The sequence below is a fragment of the Bubalus bubalis genome, chromosome 9 (assembly GCF_019923935.1).
Source record: "Bubalus bubalis isolate 160015118507 breed Murrah chromosome 9, NDDB_SH_1, whole genome shotgun sequence".
NCBI classification, from domain to species: Eukaryota; Metazoa; Chordata; class Mammalia; order Artiodactyla; family Bovidae; genus Bubalus; species Bubalus bubalis.
In genome coordinates, this window is record NC_059165.1 from 28651154 (window position 1) to 28670187 (window position 19034).

Here is a 19034-nt window from a genome sequence, read left to right on the forward strand (position 1 = left end):
GGAATAAGAAATACTAAATAGTGGTTTCACCTTCATTTACTTTAGATTTGGTTATAAAATCAAGATATCCTCATAAAGCTTGAAACCTCCAATTAATCTATTAGGTTTCTTTTTTAAACCTATATCATGGAGAGCAACTCAAACTCATTTTTTTGTAAATGGGAGAAATAATTAGAGCAATTAAAATAATACACTAAGTGTTCTTCCTCAGAAATAACTGGTTCCTTTTAGACCTTTACAACTGGACAGAAGCATTTCACGTGGAAAATCGGATTTTCATACAGAAAATATCAGCTCGGTATTCTCTCAAGTACACATCTGCTGCTAGAAATGATCATACTTTTGACTTAAAAAAAACACTTCAATATTAGAACTATACATCAAGAAAGCTTTGTGATATAACTCACTGCTGAGTTAAAATACAGTGGGTATGGCAGGTGCCTTAGCCTCAGCAAAGGCTTTTCTACTGGCTTGAAAAATAGAAAGAGAATTAGTTACCTATCTGGATTGATTCAACTTGATTTCTCTCAAGAAACAAATTCTCTCTTTGCTCTGCCACAGCAAATAGAGCACAGAGAATTTCAAAGGTAGGAGTAAACTTAAGAAGCCTTTTAGGTTATATGTTCTCACTAAACCTAATATTTTCTCCGAATTTTGAAAAATGATATTACTCAGGTACCAAGAGCCTAGAGAAGAAAGATTTGAGAGAGTATGGGGCATGTTTCTGCTTCCATATAATACTTCTTGGTTTCACAGCTGAACACTAAGGTCTTTTAAGACCGCTGCCCCCACCAAGATTTTATTAGGTAGTTCAAATAGTTTTAGTGCTACATCTCTGTATGTGATTTCTGATGAGTTCTAAGAATAAGTAAACACACATTTCTGTCAAAGCATAGTTAAAGAAATGTAGTTTGTATAATAAATACTATATCTAGTGTAATAGTCCACAGTTTTATTAGAACTGAAAATCCTAATCAGACCTGACTGATTTTCAGAATATCCTATACTCTTCTCTCAAACACACCACTCCGTGGCATATATTTACACTCTAAGTTAAATAAAATTTACTTTGCCTTTGAACATTTTCATAATATACCACAAGAAAAACACAAAATGGTATTATGGGATTGAGGTTTGCTGTATTAATAGTTATTTACTTTAAAAATCCACTTATCTATCAACATTAGATTCATTAAATCAATAAATCAATACTGACTATTACAGGTACTTTCATTTGTATCTACACATATTAAGTATAATAGACTTTCTGATATGTTAGTTAGCATTGGTTTAATAGTTACATTTTCAGATACTAGAGGTAAACATGCTTATTACTCATCATTTACATTTATCAATATGTCTATACTTCTGTCTAAAAATAGCAGTTGCTTTACAGAGAAATTGTTAACACTGAGAACTGTAGCTTGTCATTTATTCCATTATATGTATAAAAAACCCATAATACTCTGACATATGAGTCTATTTCAGACATACAAAATAGAACTCATCCTAGAAGCCACTTAATAAAATCCTTAGGGCAAATGAGTATATTTGAAGACCTGGTTACATCAGAAGATCATCATTCTCTGAATATGTTCTTTTGGTAATTGAGATCATTTCCTGTTACTGATTCTCAGCTTTATGCTTCAGGGAATTTGTGATAAGCTGTTTTTTTGTTCAGGGTTTTCTATAATATTCTACCTGCCCTGGACTAGGGAAAGTCCAAGTTACTGGACTACAAGGCCCTAGGACAGAAAATCCCTTTTCCAGTAGTATACTATTGCTATTCTTATGACTCTATCATTTTCATAGTTTTTAAAAATGTAATCTAAAGGTGTAACCTCAGGCTTTAAAGTAATGAAGATGGTAAATGAATAAATAAAATATGCTCAATACCCATCTCTGATACCTCTTCAAAAGGAAGAAATGAAACTTCACACAGAAGAATCCATACTTCAATAATATAAAAAAATAATCACTGACCAACCTAAAATAAATATTTATGGGTGGCAGGAAAAGAAGGGGACAACAGAGGATGAGATGGCTGGATGGCATCACTGACTCGATGGACATGAGTCTGAGTGAACTCCGGGAGTTGGTGATGGACAGGGAGGCCTGGCGTGCTGCGATTCATGGGGTGGCAAAGAATCAGACACAACTGAGTGACTGAACTGAACTGAAATTGAATTAATTGAAGGGCAAAATCTGGGCTATCTCTATTCGATGAAAATGATTCAGAATTCCATATATGAAGATGGTAGAGATAAAAAGAAAATGCAAACCAATGTTAGACAAAAGCTATTTCTACAGGAAGAAATTTCAGGCACTTCCCTCTTCTAAACATTCATTAATAATTTTTACTACTGGTCATTAAAAATCAATATCCATGTTGAATATTCATCTCATTGTTTCCTTTTAGAGTGGTTTAATGTTAAACATGATTTAAAAAAAAAACTTATACCTTGTTTCTCTAGAATCATAATTGTAGCTAGAATTGTAGCACTGTAGCTAGAATTCTCTAGAATTGCAGCCATTGTAGTCTATATTGGCCAATGAGTTAATTTGCTGTTGTTGCGCTGTGCTCAGTCGTGTCTGACTCTTGGCAGCCCAGTGGACTGTAGTCTGTTGGGCTCCTGTGTCCATGGAATTTTCTAGGCAAGAATATTGGATCAGGTTCCCATTTCCTACTCCAGGGGATCTTCTGGACCTAGGAATCGAACCTGCATCTTTTGTGTCTTTTGCACAGCCAGGTGGATTCTTTAGCACTGGGAGTTAATTTAGAACCTTACAAAATAATTTTAAAGTTTAGTAGTTATTTTGCAATAATATTCACATGAGGTTTAAAGGTTAACAGTGACTAATTTTCCTCAAAAAAATTGTCTAACTTGAGTATAGAGCCTTTGCTACCACTTTCATTCTCAAACTATTATTTTATTTTTATAAATAAAGCAATGAATCTCTCTTGGTCACTGGTAATGAAAAGAGAACATCTTGTTTGTTACTTCACAAACTCAGAAATGTCACAAGCAAATCACAGTAACTACTCTCAACAATAAATGTCTTATCTAATGAATAATCATATAAGAACTCTTGTCCCCAAAACCAACACTAAGAAACCCCAATGTATTTAGTAGATTTCTGAATATCATCTCACTCTTTTAAGTATCATTTTAAATTATATTTTAAAAATTCAAAAAAGACATAGATTATGATTTTAACAAATTACTTCACTCACATATTCCATTATATTTCTTTGATTTTTAAATTCCTGTTTATTGGCTATAAACTCACGGGCATAAAAATCATGAATCCAGCTACCCCTCTATAGTCAAGACTACCAGTTCTGATTAGAACAAAGAAGTGATCTGATTTCCCACTTCATACATGGCCAGTTTTTTTTAGATCTTTTTTAAAGTAACTATTAGTAGAGGCATTCTTTCAAATATCTTTAAATAGGAAATGTGATGTACAGATATGCTGTGCTAAGTCACTTCAGTCATGTCCAACACTTTTGTGACCCTATGGATGGTAGCCCACCAGCGTCCTCTGTCCATGGGATTCTCCAGACAAGAATACTGGAGTGGGTTGCATGCCCTCCTCCAGGGGATCTTCCTGACCCAGAGATCAAACCCAGGTCTCTTTCGTCTCCTGCATTCACAGGCGGGTTTTTTACCACTAGCACCACCTGGGAAGCCCAGTTATGGATGGCGCTCTAAATTCTAAAGAGAATTCCAAAGTCCCCTGGCTCAGTCTTCTATATAACAGGGGACCCCTTTCTATAATATTAGAGGCTAGGTTATAAACTGGTGGCCTAAGGACCATTTGCAGCCCATAAACATAGTCTATTTAGTCTGCACAGATTTTTTTTTTTTTTAACTTAAATCAACACATAAATCCAAATCTTGCCTTCTCTTGAAAATCCACCTGGAGAAGCATTTCTACTGCCCCTTTGAATGAACCATTCCCTCTCCACTTCTCCACAGGTCCCACCAACTCCCATTAGCCCATTTCATTCATCACCATCCTGGTGCTTTAAACATCTAAACATTTCTGTCAGTGACCACTGTCTTGGAGAAAAGGTTATCCACTCTGTGGGTAACATCTCCAAGAAAGGGAAGGGAACTCACAGCTTTGCAAGATGACCAGTTTCCCTGTGAGCAATCTAAACAGTAGAGAGACCTGTCTTGAATAATTTCCAGTTACTCTGTCTCCTCAGAAGCAACGTGAGTCTACTCTCTCTTCCACAGGAAAGCTTTCTAGAAATCTTAAGACAATTAACCTTCCTAGGTCTTTAGTTCTAATTTAACATCCCCAGAACTCCCAATAGTCCTCATAATAATATATTTTCAAGCCTACCCATGGCCCCCAGCATGCTTCTTTGAATGGATAAACCCCATTTATGATGAATTTTCAACTATTATTTATGAATCCGTTCATCATGTACTCTATCAATGTTGTTCTGCACATACAATAAGGTAATATTTCCTTGTTCTATAGCAATGATTTTCAAACTATCTGATCTCAACATCCCTTTACACTTTTAAAATTCATTGAAGATTCCAATGAACTTTTTGTTTAAGAGAGTTATGTGCATGATATTTATTGTATTAGAAATTAAAATTGAAATTAAAAAAATATTAGTTCACTTTAAAAATACATGGTAATATAATAGCAAATTTCTATGAATGATAATATAACAGCAAGTTTCTATGAAAAAATAAATGTTTTCCAAAACAACATAAATTAGTAAGAAAAGCAGTATACATTTTGAAAATATTTTTAGTGTCTAACTTAATTAAAGATAGCTGGATTTTTATAACTGTTTCTGCATTCACTCTGTTGCAAAATCACACATAGGTAGCCTCTGGGAAACTAGGGGAGAATGAAAGTACAAAATGTAAATAATATCTTAACATTATTACATATACTTGACCTTGTGGACCCCTTGAAAGGGTCTCTGGGACCCTCCAGGGGACCCCAGACAATATTTGGGATCCAATCATGTTTTCATTAATATGTCTTAGGTTCCAGTCAGTTTCTCTAGCATCCATGGCATTTTTTTCACTTACCTTGAGCTTGTGGTTAACTAAAATCCTTAGTCCTTTCTCAAACAAACTGCTGTCATGTCAATGCAGGCCTTATACATATACTTCCTCACAGATGCCATTTTGTTGCTTTTAGGTTACTCTTTGGTAGTAGACACTGTTGCTGCCCTGCCCAGGTCCCCTTAAGGTCAGTGTACCCATTCGCACCCAGCTGTTGTAATTGTTGGCTGACAACACACAGCAGCCCTCTTCCCTGAAGAATTTCTCAGTAATACTGGAGCCATCTTGCTTGGAAGCTATGTCTTCCTCTACATCAGGCAATGTCAGACTGACAGATCAATAAATGTTACAGAGTACAAAAGGCCAGCCTCAAGGACACAAGGTAAGACTAATTTTGGGTATCTATGCTCCAGAGTTCTAAGGAGATCAAACTAAAGCTCATCTCGAGTGAAACCACAATCTCTCTTAGCTTTTATCCCTTGTTCTTTCCTGCTTCCATCACTCCCTTTCTCCTAAGAACATATCCTTAATAAGTCACTTCAACAGGAATCTCCATCTCAGGCTCAACCTAAGACATTTTTCATTTCATCAAGATTATTACAATATCAACTCTACCATACATTATATTAACTAACCATCTCAGCTGTACATCTAAAATATGCTAAGAGTTCCATTATAAAGTACTGCAGTGATTCTTAGAGTGTGGTGGTCCCTGTACCACCAGCATCAGCATAACCTGGGAACTTGTTAGAACTGAAAATTCTCAGGCTCCAATCCAAACCTACTGAATCACAAAGTCCATCACAGAGATGTGCCACAAGCAACTAATCCACTACTGCTACTGCTGCTAAGTTGCTTCAGTCGTGTCCGACTCTGTGCGATCCTGTAGACGGCAGCCCACCAGGCTCCCCCGTCCCTGGGATTCTCCAGGCAAGAACAAAGGAGCAGGTTGCTCTTTCCTTCTCCAATGCATGAAAGTGAAAAGTGAAAGTGAAGTCACTCAGTTGTGCCCGACTCTTAGTGACCCCATGGACTGCAGCCCACCAAGCTCCTCCGTCCATGGGATTTTCCAGGCAAGAATACTGGAGTGGGGTGCCACTACTGTTGGATATTTTAATTGTTTCTACTTTTTCCTATTATAAATAATGGTAAAAAGAATATCAGTTCAGTTCAGTTCAGTTGCTCAGTCCTGTCCGACTCGTGGCACCCCATGAATCGCAGCACGCCAGGCCTCCCTGTCCATCACCAACTCCTGAAGTTCATCCAGACTCACATCCATCGAGTCAGTGATGCCATCCAGCCATCTCATCCTCTGTCATCCCCTTCTCCTCTTGCCCCCAATCCCTCCCAGCATCAGAGTCTTTTCCAATGAGTCAACTCTTCGCATGAGGTGGCCAAAGTACTGGAGTTTCACCTTTTGCATCATTTCTTCCAAAGAAATCCCAGGGCTGATCTCCTTCAGAATGGACTGGTTGGATCTCCTTGCAGCCCAAGGGACTCTCAAGCGTCTTCTCCAACACCACAGTTCAAAAGCATCAATTCTTCGGCACTCAGCTTTCGTCACAGTCCAACTCTCACATCCATACATGACCATAGGAAAAACCATAGCCTTGACTAGACGGACCTTTGTTGGCAAAGTAATGTCTCTGCTTTTGAATATGCTATCTAGGTTGGTCATAACTTTCCTTCCAAGGAGTAAGCGTCTTTTAGTTTCATGGCTGAAGTCACCATCTGCAGTGATTTTGGAGCCCAGAAAAATAAAGTCTGACACTGTTTCCACTGTTTCCCCATTTATTTCTCATGAAGTGATGGGATCAGATGCCATGATCTTCGTTTTCTGAATGTTGAGCTTTAAGCCAACTCTTTCACTCTCCACTTTCACTTTCATCAAGAGGCTTTTGAGTTCCTCTTCACTTTCTGCCATGAGGCTGGTGTCATCTGCATATCTGAGGTTATTGATATTTCTCCCAGCAATCTTGATTACAGCTTGTGCTTCTTCCAGCCCAGCGTTTTTCATGATGTACTCTGCATATAAGTTAAATAAGCAGGGTGACAATATACAGCCTTGACGTACTCCTTTTCCTATTTGGAACCAGTCTGTTGTTCCATGTCCAGTTCTAACTGTTGCTTCCTGACCTGCATACAAATTTCTCAAGAGGCAGATCAGGTGGTCTGGTATTCCCATCTCTTTCAGAATTTTCCACAGTTTATTGTGATCCACACAGTCAAAGGCTTTGGCATAGTCAATAAAGCAGAAATAGATGTTTTTCTGGAACTCTCTTGCTTTTTCCATGATCCAGCGGATGTTGGCAATTTGGTCTCTGGTTCCTCTGCCTTTTTTAAAACCAGCTTGAACATCTGGAAGTTCACGGTTCACATATTGCTGAAGCCTGGCTTGGAGAATTTTGAGCATTACTTTACTAGCGTGTGAGATGAGTGCAATTGTGCGGTAGTTTGAGCATTCTTTGGCATTGCCTTTCTTTGGGATTGGAATGAACACTGACCAATGAATGAATATACTTCCATGTAAAACTTGAAAAAGTTTTAAATGTACACATGTAAAACTTTGTGTACATTTCTAATTATTTTCTGCAGTTTACTTTGATGTAAAAGCACTGCACCAAAAAGGAAGATAGATGAATAGAGGGAGAAATATATAATACAGCAAGCACAGCAAAATGTTAATGTTGGAATCCAAGCAAAGAATACAGGGATGTTCACCGCAAAATTCTTTTTACTTTTTCATATGTTTGAAATTTGTTGGGAAATGTTGAAAAAAATTATATTTTATGAAGCTAAATTCCTAGAATTGGAATAGATAATTCATAGTATGCGCACATCTTTAAACTTTGTGAAGTTAAAACATCAACCAGAAAGTGTCAGTTTCCTCACACTGTCAACACCACTTTTTAGTGCTTTTCAAATGTCTGCCAACTTGTTAGGGAAGAACTAGTAATTTATCTTTTAAATTATCATCTCCATGTACATTTTTGAAGTTAATATATAATGAACTGAAAAGCTTCCTAACATGCTTGGCTTCATATATGATGTTCATTATTGGAACCATGAAACAGTAATCAAAATCTGAACACCTACTCAAGATCCCCTGGAGGAGAAAAATGGCAACCCACTCCAGTACCCTTGCCTGAAAAATCTCATGGACAGAGGAGCCTGGCAGACTACAGTCCAGAGAGCTGCAAAGAGTCGGACACAACTGAGTGACTAAGCACTCAATATACTAAAAACATTACCCAAGAAAACCTTAAATCTATATACAAATCAGGGGCACTTACTTTATTACCAAACACAATATCCTCAAGAATAAATTGCAAAGTTATACAGGCAATGGGATTCCCTGCTGGTCCAGTGGCTAAAACTCCGAGCTCCCAATGCAGGGGGCTTGAGTTCAAACCCTGGTCAGGGAACTAGATCCCACATGTTGCAACTAAGAGCCAGTGCAACCAAATATAAAAATCCCTTGGAGTACTTTAAAAACAATAAATTTAATTTTAAAAATAAATAAAAAATAAATTATATAGGCAACAGTTACTTCCAGGCCAGCATAATACACAGACAGAAGGGGGTTAGGGCTTAACTGTCACCAAAAAAAGTCTCCTTTCCCATTTTACCAGGATATTTGGAATTTTAAGCATTACATTTCTTTCTTCATGTTGAAGCAATTAGATCCCCACTGATTCAGTTTTAAAATTCAAGCATTTTACTTCAATATGGGTTCACATAATTATAGTTCATCCATAGGATGAAATGCAGTGGAGCCATTAAAAAATAACTAACTACAGATATCTACATCTACTGACATGGGAAGATCTCCATGCCATACCTGTTCATTGCAGAACACAAGTATGTATGTGTGTGTCTGACAGAAATATGCGTTGTGTAAGGATGCTTACCAAAATATTCATAGTGGTTACCTTCAGTTGAAGGATGTATGGGAGTTTTTATATATTTTTCTATTGTTTAATTTTACAATGGATGTACAAAAAATTTTATTAACAACATAAAGTACAATAAGTCTATTTTCATTTTGATAAAAAGAAAGTTGAAAATACCCCAGAAAACCATTATGCCATTATTAGTACCTTATTAAATTTTAATTTAGCAAGATTTTCAAGTCAAGGTTAAAGTCCCCTAAGGAATGAGACCCAGATCCAGCATATTTTAAAGGACACAGGAGAAGAATTAAAGGTAGACTAGGTAAAGAGATCTCCATCACACATTACTCAGCTGAGGTATAGGCCTGTATTATCCTGAGGGGATTTTACTGGAAAAAATCAATAAGCAACGGAAGGCATCTGTAGTTTTTAGATCTAAGAGAAACCAAAAGGGTGAAGCCTTGTGACAATCTGTACAGACCCAGAGTGAATCTTAACTTTACTACAGTTCCTGATTTCAATATTAGAGAAGAAAATACCTCTTAGAAATGATGTTCACTTCTCCCCTTACAACAGGTTCAGGATCTAATGGCAGTTAATTTTTTTAAATATATTTATCAGATTTAAACTTTTACTTTATACTTTACAAAGACTGAAAAGGAGAACATGATATGTTAGATCACTCACCTCCACAGGAAGAAATGTCTGTACATGGGCAGATGTTCCTTGATGTGACATTGCAGTTCCATTTTTAACTTGAAAATGTGTTTTGCACATGTAGCCATCAGAACAGTCCTGTGTTCCATCACCAAAGAATACATAAGAAAAGGCCAATTATTGTGAGAATTCATCATTCTAAGAACTACAGTGTCTCACAAGTTCCAAACCAAGCAATGAAAAACTAAGCATATTAAATGAGATGAGATAATATGGATAAATTCATCCAATTCATCCTGCACACAGTAAGTATTCAATAAATAGAAGTTTTAAGCCCCTACTTTTATCACCTATTAATGATGTTTCCTCTTCTCATAGGTTAAATACCTTTTCCCCCCAAGCACTTCAAAACATAGAATTCATAGAGCACATAGGTTGGCAGCTGTTTAAAAATATATCAACTTATAGAAATGTCTTGTCATATAATTAATATTGATATTCATTTCATAGAATATAGAGAAATAGAAATTTTAGGAGGACTTGCATCTTGAAGCTAGAAATGATCCACTGTTTCAATTTATTGCTCAAGGAACGATCTCCATTAAGAGGTCCTGGAGAGGTAATCTTTCACCTCCTTCCAGAGCACTTCCAGGAACCCACATGTCACCCCCTTACACAACTACCACCTGCATTCTGGTATACAACACACTGTTCACTGAGAGACCTTAGTTCTATATTGCACTGAAGTGTGTCCATTGAACCTTAATTCACCGGTTCTAGTTATGCCTTCTGGAGTCTAAACTCGTTTTCAGAGCCATTCTTCAAAGAGTTGAAGATAATTTCCAATATTCTCAAATGTTGGAAGGTATTCAAGCCCTTTACCAGTTGCATTTCTCTCCTGCTTCTTATGTAATGAATGCATACTAAGTCACTTCAGTAGTGTCCAACTCTTTGTGACCCTATGGATGGTAGCCAGCCAGGCACCTATGACCATGGGATTCTCCAGGCAAGAATACTGGAGTGGGTTGTCATGCCCTCCTCCAGGAGATCTTTCCAACCCAGGGATCAAACCTGTGTCTCTTAAGTGTCCTACATTGGCAGCCAGGTCTTTACCATTAGTGTCAGTTCAGTTCAGTTCAGTCGCTCAGTCATGTCTGAGTCTTTGCAACCCCATGGACTGCAGCACACTAGGCTTCACTGTCCATCACCGACTCCTGGAGCCTGCTCAAACTCATGTCCATTGAGTCAGTGATGCCATCCAACCATCTCATACTCTGTCGTCCCCTTCTCCTCCTGCCTTCAATATTTCCCAGCATCAGGGTCTTTTCAAATGAGTCAGCTCTTCACATCAGGTGGCCAAACTATTAGAGTTTCAGCTTCAGCTTCAGTCCTTCCAATGAATATTCAGGACTGATTTCCTTTAGGATGGACTGGTTTGATCTCCTTGCAGTCCAAGGGACTCTCAACAGTCTTCTCCTACACCACAGTTCAAAAGCATCAATTTTTCAGCACTCAGCTTTCTTTATGGTCTAACTCTCACATCCATACATGACCACCGGAAAAACTATAGCTTTGACTAGATGGACCTTTGTTGGCAAAGTAATGTCTCTGCTTTTGAATATGCTGTCTAGGTTGGTCATAGATTTTCTTCCAAAGAGCAAGCCTCTTTTATTTATTCTTTTTTCTTTTTTTTTTTTTTTTTGGAGTAAATTTCAGACACCAGAATCACCTTGTCAATATGGATCCTGGGGATCGTGGATACACATTTATTTATTTAATGGCCATGTTGTGCTTTTTGTGGGATCTTAATTCCCCAACCAGGGAATCCACCTGGGCCCTCGGCACTGTGAGCATGGAGTCCTAACCACTGAACCACCAGGGAACTCCCTGGATGTATACCATGCATAGCTACTGCACCCAAGGGCAATGGCAGGAAACATTCCTCGCTGGATGTATTAGTACGTCCTTGAGCAAGCCTCTTTTAATTTCATGGCTGCAGTCACCATCTGCAGTGATTTCAGAGCCCCAAAAAATAAAGTCTCTCACTGTTTCCATTATTTCCCCATCTATTTGCCATGAAGTGATGGGACCAGATGCCATGATCTTAGTTTTTTGAATTTTGAGTTTTAAGCCAACTTTTTCACTCTCCTCTTTCATTTTCATCAAGAGGCTCTTTAGTTCTTCTTCACTTTCTGCCATGAGGATAGTGTCATCTGCATGTGTAAGGTTATTGATATTTCTCCTGGCAATCTTGATTCCAGCTTGTGTTTCATCCAGCCAAGCATTTCTCATGATGTACACTGCATATAAGTTAAATAAAGCAGGGTGACAGTATACAGCCTTGACATACTCCTTTCCCAATTTGGAACCAGTCTGTTGTTCCATGTCTGGTTCTAACTGTTGCTTCTTGACCTGCATACAGATTTCTCAAGAGGCATGTCAGGTGGTCTGGTATTCCCATCTCTTGAAGAATTTTCCACAGTTTGTTGTGATCCACACAATCAAAGGCTTTGGCATAGTCAATAAAGAAGCAAATGTTTTTCTGGGACTTTCTTGCTTTTTCGATGACCCAACGGATGTTGGCGATTTGATCTCTGTTTCCTCTGCCTTTTGTAAATCCAGCTTGAACATCCGGAAGTTCATGGTTCATGTACTGTTGAAGCCTGGTTTGGAGAATTTTGAACACTGCTTTGCTAGCGTGTAAGATGAGTGCAATTGTTTGTGCAGTAATTTGAACATTCTTTGGCATTGCCTTTCTTTGGGATTGAAATGAAAACTAATCTTTTCCAATAACACATACTATTATGATCACTAATAGTTGATGTTCATCTAATTGTGATCAGTTTCATTTTTTTTAAGGCAAAACTAGTTTGAACTTAATGAAGTCACACATAAAAATTTAGTAACTCTCATGCACATACTCACGTATTAACGAACATTATTAATTCTCCACCAAAATGTCACACTAACATTTGCATTTCAACAGAATTAAAATAATTATAAATAAGATAAATATGGTTACTTAATCTGATGTAGTAAAAAAAATACATGTACAGAATAGCATTCAAACTAAAAAATTCATAATTCTCTTAAATACTTTTACTAAAATTCAAAAATCCAGTTTTTAACTATAAAATAAGGAGATTTTATAGTGTTATGAGCCATTTAAAATAGAATATGTTTTCAAATTTGTGTCATGACAACTATGTAAGAGCGTTTGATATTAGGTAATATCTTGGGTTGAATACTGTGTGTGTGTCATCTTTGCACAGGGTCCACGCTAATCTTCTCTGGGGTTGAACACTATGCTTCTAAAATTCATATCCACCAGAAACCTTGTTTGTGACCTTATTTGGAGATAGGGTCTATGTAGCTGTAATCAAGTTAAGATGAGATCATACTAGAATAAACTAGACCCTAAATCCAATATAACTTGTGTCCTTATGAGAAGAGGGAAATTTGGCTATGGAGACAGACACATGGGAGAAGGTCATGGGGAGAAAGAGGCAAAGACTGGAGTGATGCATCTATCAGTCAAAGAATTTCAAGATTTCCATCAACTAACCAGAAGCTAGAAAAGGCAAGGAAAGGTTCTTCTCTAGAGCCCTTAGAGGGACCATGGCCCTGCTGACACCTTGAATTTCAACTTCCAATTTCAGAACTTTGACAGAATAAATTTCTGTGTTTTAAGCCATAAAGTTTGTGGTACTTTGTTATGGAAGCTCTAGGAAACTAATACAGAAATGATATTTTCTTAAATCTGATGGCATCTTTATAATTGTTATTGTTGTTTTTTAGTTGCTAAGTACTGTACGACTTGCAACCCCATGGACTGCAAAATGCCAGGCTTCCCTGTCTTTCACTATCTCCCAGAATTTGCTCAAACTCAAGTCCATTGAGTCAATGATACTATCCAATCATCTTATCCTCTGTCGCCCTCTTCTTCTCCTGCCCTTCATCTTTCCCAGCCTCAGAATCTTTTCCAATGAATCAGTTCTTCTTATCAGGTGGCCAAAGTACTGGAGCTTCAGCTTAAACATCAAACCTTCCAATGAATATTCAGAGTTGATTTCCTTCAGGATTGACTGGTTTGATCTCCTTCCAGTCCAAAGGATGCTCGAGAATCTTCTCCAGCACCACAACTCAAAAGCATCCATTCTTTGGTGTTCAGCCTGGTTTATGGTCCAACTCTCACATCCATACATGACTACTGGAAAAATCATGGCTTGCATCATACAAATCTTTGTCAGCAAAGTGATGTCTCTGCTTTTTAATATGCTGTCTTAGCTTGCCATAGCTTTCCTCCCAAGGAACAAACGTCTTTTAATTTCACAGCTGCAGTCACTGTCCACAATGATTCTGGAACCCAAGAAAAGAAAATTTGTCACTGTGTCCACTTTTTCCCCATCTATTTGCAATGAAGTGATGGGATCAGATGCCATGATCTAAGTGTTTTGAATGTTGAGTTTTAAGCCAGCTTTTCACTCTCCTTTTTTACCCTCATCAAGAGGCTCTTTAGTTCCTCTTCACTTTCTGCCATTAAAGTGATATCATCTGCATATCTGAGGTTGCTTATACTTCTTGTGGCAATCTTGACTCCAGCTTATGATTCATCCAGCCTGACATTTCACATGATGTAGTCTGCATAGAAGTTAATAAGCAGGGTTGCAATATACAGCCTTGACGTACTCCTTTTCCAACTTTGAACTAGTCCTTTGTTCCATGGCCAGTTCTAACTGTTGTTTCTTGACCTGCATGCAGGTTTCTCAGGAGGCAGGCAAGGTAGTCTGGCATTCCCATCTCTTTAAAAATTCTCCAGTTTGTTGTGATCCACAGAGTCAAAGGCTTTAGTGTTGTCAATGTAGAAGTTGATGTTTTTCTGGAATTCCCTTGCTTTCTCTATGATCCAACAAATGTTGACAATTTGATCTCTGGTTCCTATGCCTCTCCAAAATGCAACTTGTACATTTGGAATTTCTGAGTTCACATACTGTTGAAGCCTAGCTTGAAGGAGTTTGAGCACTGAACTGAAGTGAAAGTCACTCAGTCATGCCCCCACAGGCTGTAGCCCATGAGGCTCATCTGTCCGTGGAATTCTCCAGGCAAGAATACTGGAGTGGGTTACCATTTCCTTCTCCAGGGGATCTTCTCAACCCAGGGATCAAACCCAGTTCTCCTGCATTACAGGCAGATTCTTTACCATCTACTCACAAGATAATTTGAGCATTACCTTGCTAGTATGTGAAATGAGCACAATTGTACAGTCATTTGAACATTCTTTGGCGCTGACCTTCTTTGGGACTTGAATGAAAACTGACATTTTCCAATCTTGTGGCCACTGCTGAGTTTTCCAAATTTGCTGACATATTGCGTGCAGCACTTTAACAGCACCATCTTTTAGAATTTGAAACAGCTCAGCTGGAATTTGATCACCTCCACTAGATTTGTTTGTAGTAATGTTTCCTAAGGTCCACTTGACTTCACACGCAAAGATGTCTAGCTCTAGGTGAGTGATCACAGCATCATGGTTATCCAGGTCATTAAGACCTTTTTGTAGAGTTCCTCTGTGTATTCTTGCTACCTCTTCTTAATCTTTTCTGCTTCTGTTGGATCCTTGTTGTTTCTGTCCTTTACATGCCAATCCTTGTATACAATGTTCCCTTTGTATCTCCAATTTTCTTGAAGAGATCTCTAGTCTTTCCCATTCTATTGTTTTCCACTATTTCATTTCATTGTTCACTTAAAAAGGCATTCTTATCACTCCCTGCTATTCTCTGGAACTCTGCATTCAGTTGGTATATCTTTCCCTTTCTTCCTTGCTTTTTGCTTCTCTTTGTTTCTCAGCTATATTTAAAGCCTCCTCAGACAACCACTTTGCTTTCTTGCATTTCTTTTTTGGGGGATGGTTTTGGTCACTGCCTCCTACACAGTGTTACAAACCTCCATCCATAGTTTTTCAGACACTCTGCCTACCAGATCTAATCCCTTGAATCTGTTATTCACCTCCACTGTATAATCATAAGGGATATGATTTAGGTCATACCTGAATGGTCTAGTAGTGGTCCCTGCTTTCTTCACTTTAAGCCTGAAGTTTGCGGTAAAGATCTCTATGATCTGAGCCACAGTAAGCTCTAGGTCTTTTTTTTTTTTTTTTTTTTTTTTTTTGGCTAACTGTACAGAGCTTCTCCACCTTCGGCCACAAAGAATACAATCAATCTGACTTCAGTATTGACCATCTGGTGATGTCCATGTGTAGAGTAGTCACTTGTGTTGTTGGAAGAGGGTATTTGCTATGACCAGTGTGTTCTCTCTCTAACAAAACTCTGTTAGCCTTTGCCCTGCTTCAGTTTGTACTCCAAGACCAAACTTGCCTGTTACTCCAGGCATCTCTTGACTTCTTACTTCTGCATTTCAATCCCCTATGATAAAAAGGACTTTTTTTTTTCTTTTTTGGTATTAGCTCTAGAAGGTCTTATAACTCTTCACAGAATCACTCAGCTTCAGCTTCTTTAGCATTAGTGGTGTGGGCATAGACTTGGATTAATCTGATGTTGAATGGTTTGCTTTGCAAATGAACCAAGACCATTGTTTTGGTTTTGAGGTTGCACCCAAGTATTGCAATTTTGACTCTTTTGTTGGCTATCAGTTCAGTTCAGTTCAGTCACTCAGTCGTGTCCGACTCTGCAAACCCATGAATTGCAGCATGCCAGGCCTCCCTGTCCATCACCAACTCCCAGAGTTCACCCAAACTCATGTCCATCGAGTCGGTGATGCCATCCAGCCATCTCATCCTCTGTCGTCCCCTTCTCCTCCTGCCTCCAATCCCTCCCAGCATCAGTCTTTTCCAATGAATCAACTCTTCGCATGAGGTGGCCAAAGTATTGGAGTTTCAGCTTTAGCATCATTCCTTCCAAAGAAATCCCAGGGCTGATCTCCTTCAGAATGGACTGGTTGGATCTCCTTGCAGTCCAAGCGATTCTCAAGAGTCTTCTCCAACACCACAGTTCAAAAGCATCAATTCTTTGGTGCTCAGCTTTCTTCACAGTCCAACTCTCACATCCATACATGACCACTGGAAAAACCACAGCCTTGACTAGACAGACCTTTGTTAGCTATCAGGGCTACTCAATTTCTTCTAAGGGATTCTTGCCCACAGTAGCAGATATAAGGGTCCCCTGAATTAAATTCACCTATTCCCATCAATTTTAGTTCACTGATTACTAAAATGTCAATGTTCACTCTTGCCTTCTCCTGCTTGACCACATCCAGTTTACCTTGATTCAGGGACCTAACATTCCAGGTTCCTATACAATATTGTTCTTTACATATTAGGACTTTGCTTTCATCACCAGACACATCCACAACTGAGTGTTGTTTCCACTTTGGCCCAGCCTCTTCCTTCTTTCTGGAGCTGTTTCTCTGCTCTTCCTCAGTAACATAATGGACACCTTCTGACCAGCGGGGTTCAACTTTTGGTGTCATATATTTTTCCCTTTTCATACTATTCATGGGGTTCTCAAGGCAAGTATACTGGATGAGTTTGTCTTTCTTTCCTCCAGTGGACCATGTTTTGTCAGTACTCTCCACTATGACCCGTCCATCTTGGGTGGGCCCGCACAGCATGGCTCATAGCTTTATTTAGTTACACAAGCCCCTCTGCCACAACAAGGCTGTGATCCACACCTATCAGTCAATTGGACTGTCATCCCTCTGGATTCACACAGGGAACCTGCTGTTTGATCATGATCAATACTAGTTCTGGTTGACTGCAGTCAACTCATTCAGACTGGTTGATGCCAATATCATTGATGGTTAAAAGTCCTGAATATCCTTTCTACCTGTACCAGTCCATTCTGAAGGAGATCAGCCCTGGGATTTCTTTGGAAGGACTAAAGCTGAAACTGCAGTACTTTGGCCACCTCATGCGAAGAGCTGACTCATTAGAAAAGACTCTGATGCTGGGAGGAATTGGGGGCAGGAGGAGAAGGGGACAACAGAGGACGAGATGGCTGGATGGCATCACTGACTCGATGGACGTGAGTCTGAGTGAACTCCAGAGTTGGTGATGGACAGGGAGGCCTGGCGTGCTGCGATTCATGGGGTCGCAAAGAGTCGGACACGACTGAGAGACTGAACTGAACTGAACTGAACCTGTAAAATAAGCTATCAAGTATCAAATACTATTATCTTTCATTATTTCACTAAGGTTCTACATTTTGTAGCTGGAATTATTGTTGTATTTCCAGTGAAATCTATTCTCTTTTATCCTATATTTGACCCAGAAAGGTAAAACTTTGGCAGTATTGGTAGCCATTATGTAATTAAATGGAGCCTGAGGATAAAGCCAATGCAGAGGGACACAAGACCACAAGATGCATAAGATTCTGATTACACTATTTACACCAACCATACCTGAAGCTAGCTCTGCCCTCAAATTTTCATTTTCAATGGCCCCCAAAAGTCCCTTCTTGGCTTTATCCAATATGAATTGGGTTTCCTGTCACTTGCAACCAAAATAGTCTTTTTTATAAAATGACATATATTGTGTTTATTAGTTGAAAATGAGAAGATTTTTCTACTGTATTTGTATTATCATTCATTGTGATAGATAATCAATAGTTGATTATATATAAGATTTACCAAATACAATAAAACCATAATAGTAGGTGTACCTGAGAAAAAGTACTCACAGTCTGCAATTTTAAAATAATCTGGGAATAGAAGGAAAAAGTCTTAGGATGTTTAGAGAAAAGTTAGAGCTAAATTGTGTGTACTGCATATAATCCATCAAATGAGGGTAACTGTTCTATTTTGTATTTTTAATACCTGAGTGTTGGTCATATAACCTCTTCCTAAGGGAAGCTATAACTTAGTAGAACTCTAATTACAATGCAAAATACACCTCCTTTGACATCAAAGAGGTGAGTCAGAAATTCCTGTGCATCTATGTTATAAAATCTAAATAAATTACCTGGTATCTTTTCCAATGAGTTAGGATAGAGATGTGTCATTTTCAATGTTACTTATAATTTAAACAATTTAAATTTCCATTTTAAGTAATTTCTGATACTATTTATTAATGTCTACAGGGAAGTGCAAAAGGGTTTTTATTTTTTGCCTCAGCCTATATTTGGTCATGGTGATTTTCTTTTCAATATCAATCTCTTAATAGTCAAGATTAGCCTTGAAAAATTAAATAGAGAAAAAGGAGAGTTTTACAGTATTTCAAACATTTACTTTCACAGAAGTAGGCCTTTCTCCCACATCATTTTAACTTAAGGTATAAAAATATGTTTTGTTCCTCACTGTTGAAGGATGCTTTTTTAGAAACAACAAATGTAAATATATGAGAACTGCCCTCTAAATTAGCACTACAGTCCATCAAGCCAGGCAAACAGAATTGAACTCAAACCTCCCCCTGAAGATTCCAATGGACATT

At 38.2% G+C, this 19034-nt stretch overlaps 1 protein-coding gene across 4 annotated transcripts in view; it reads right to left on the reverse strand.

Moving 5' to 3' along the window:
* The window catches only part of ATG10 (autophagy related 10), a 259931-nt gene that overhangs the window by 173488 nt on the left and 67409 nt on the right, over nucleotides 1-19034 (reverse strand). For all 4 annotated transcript variants that reach the window (XM_025292258.3, XM_006059351.4, XM_006059352.4 and 1 more), the window contains exon 3: nucleotides 9626-9733. In XM_025292258.3, coding sequence (XP_025148043.3) covers nucleotides 9626-9733 — 108 coding nt within the window. The remainder of the gene's footprint in view (nucleotides 1-9625; nucleotides 9734-19034) is intronic.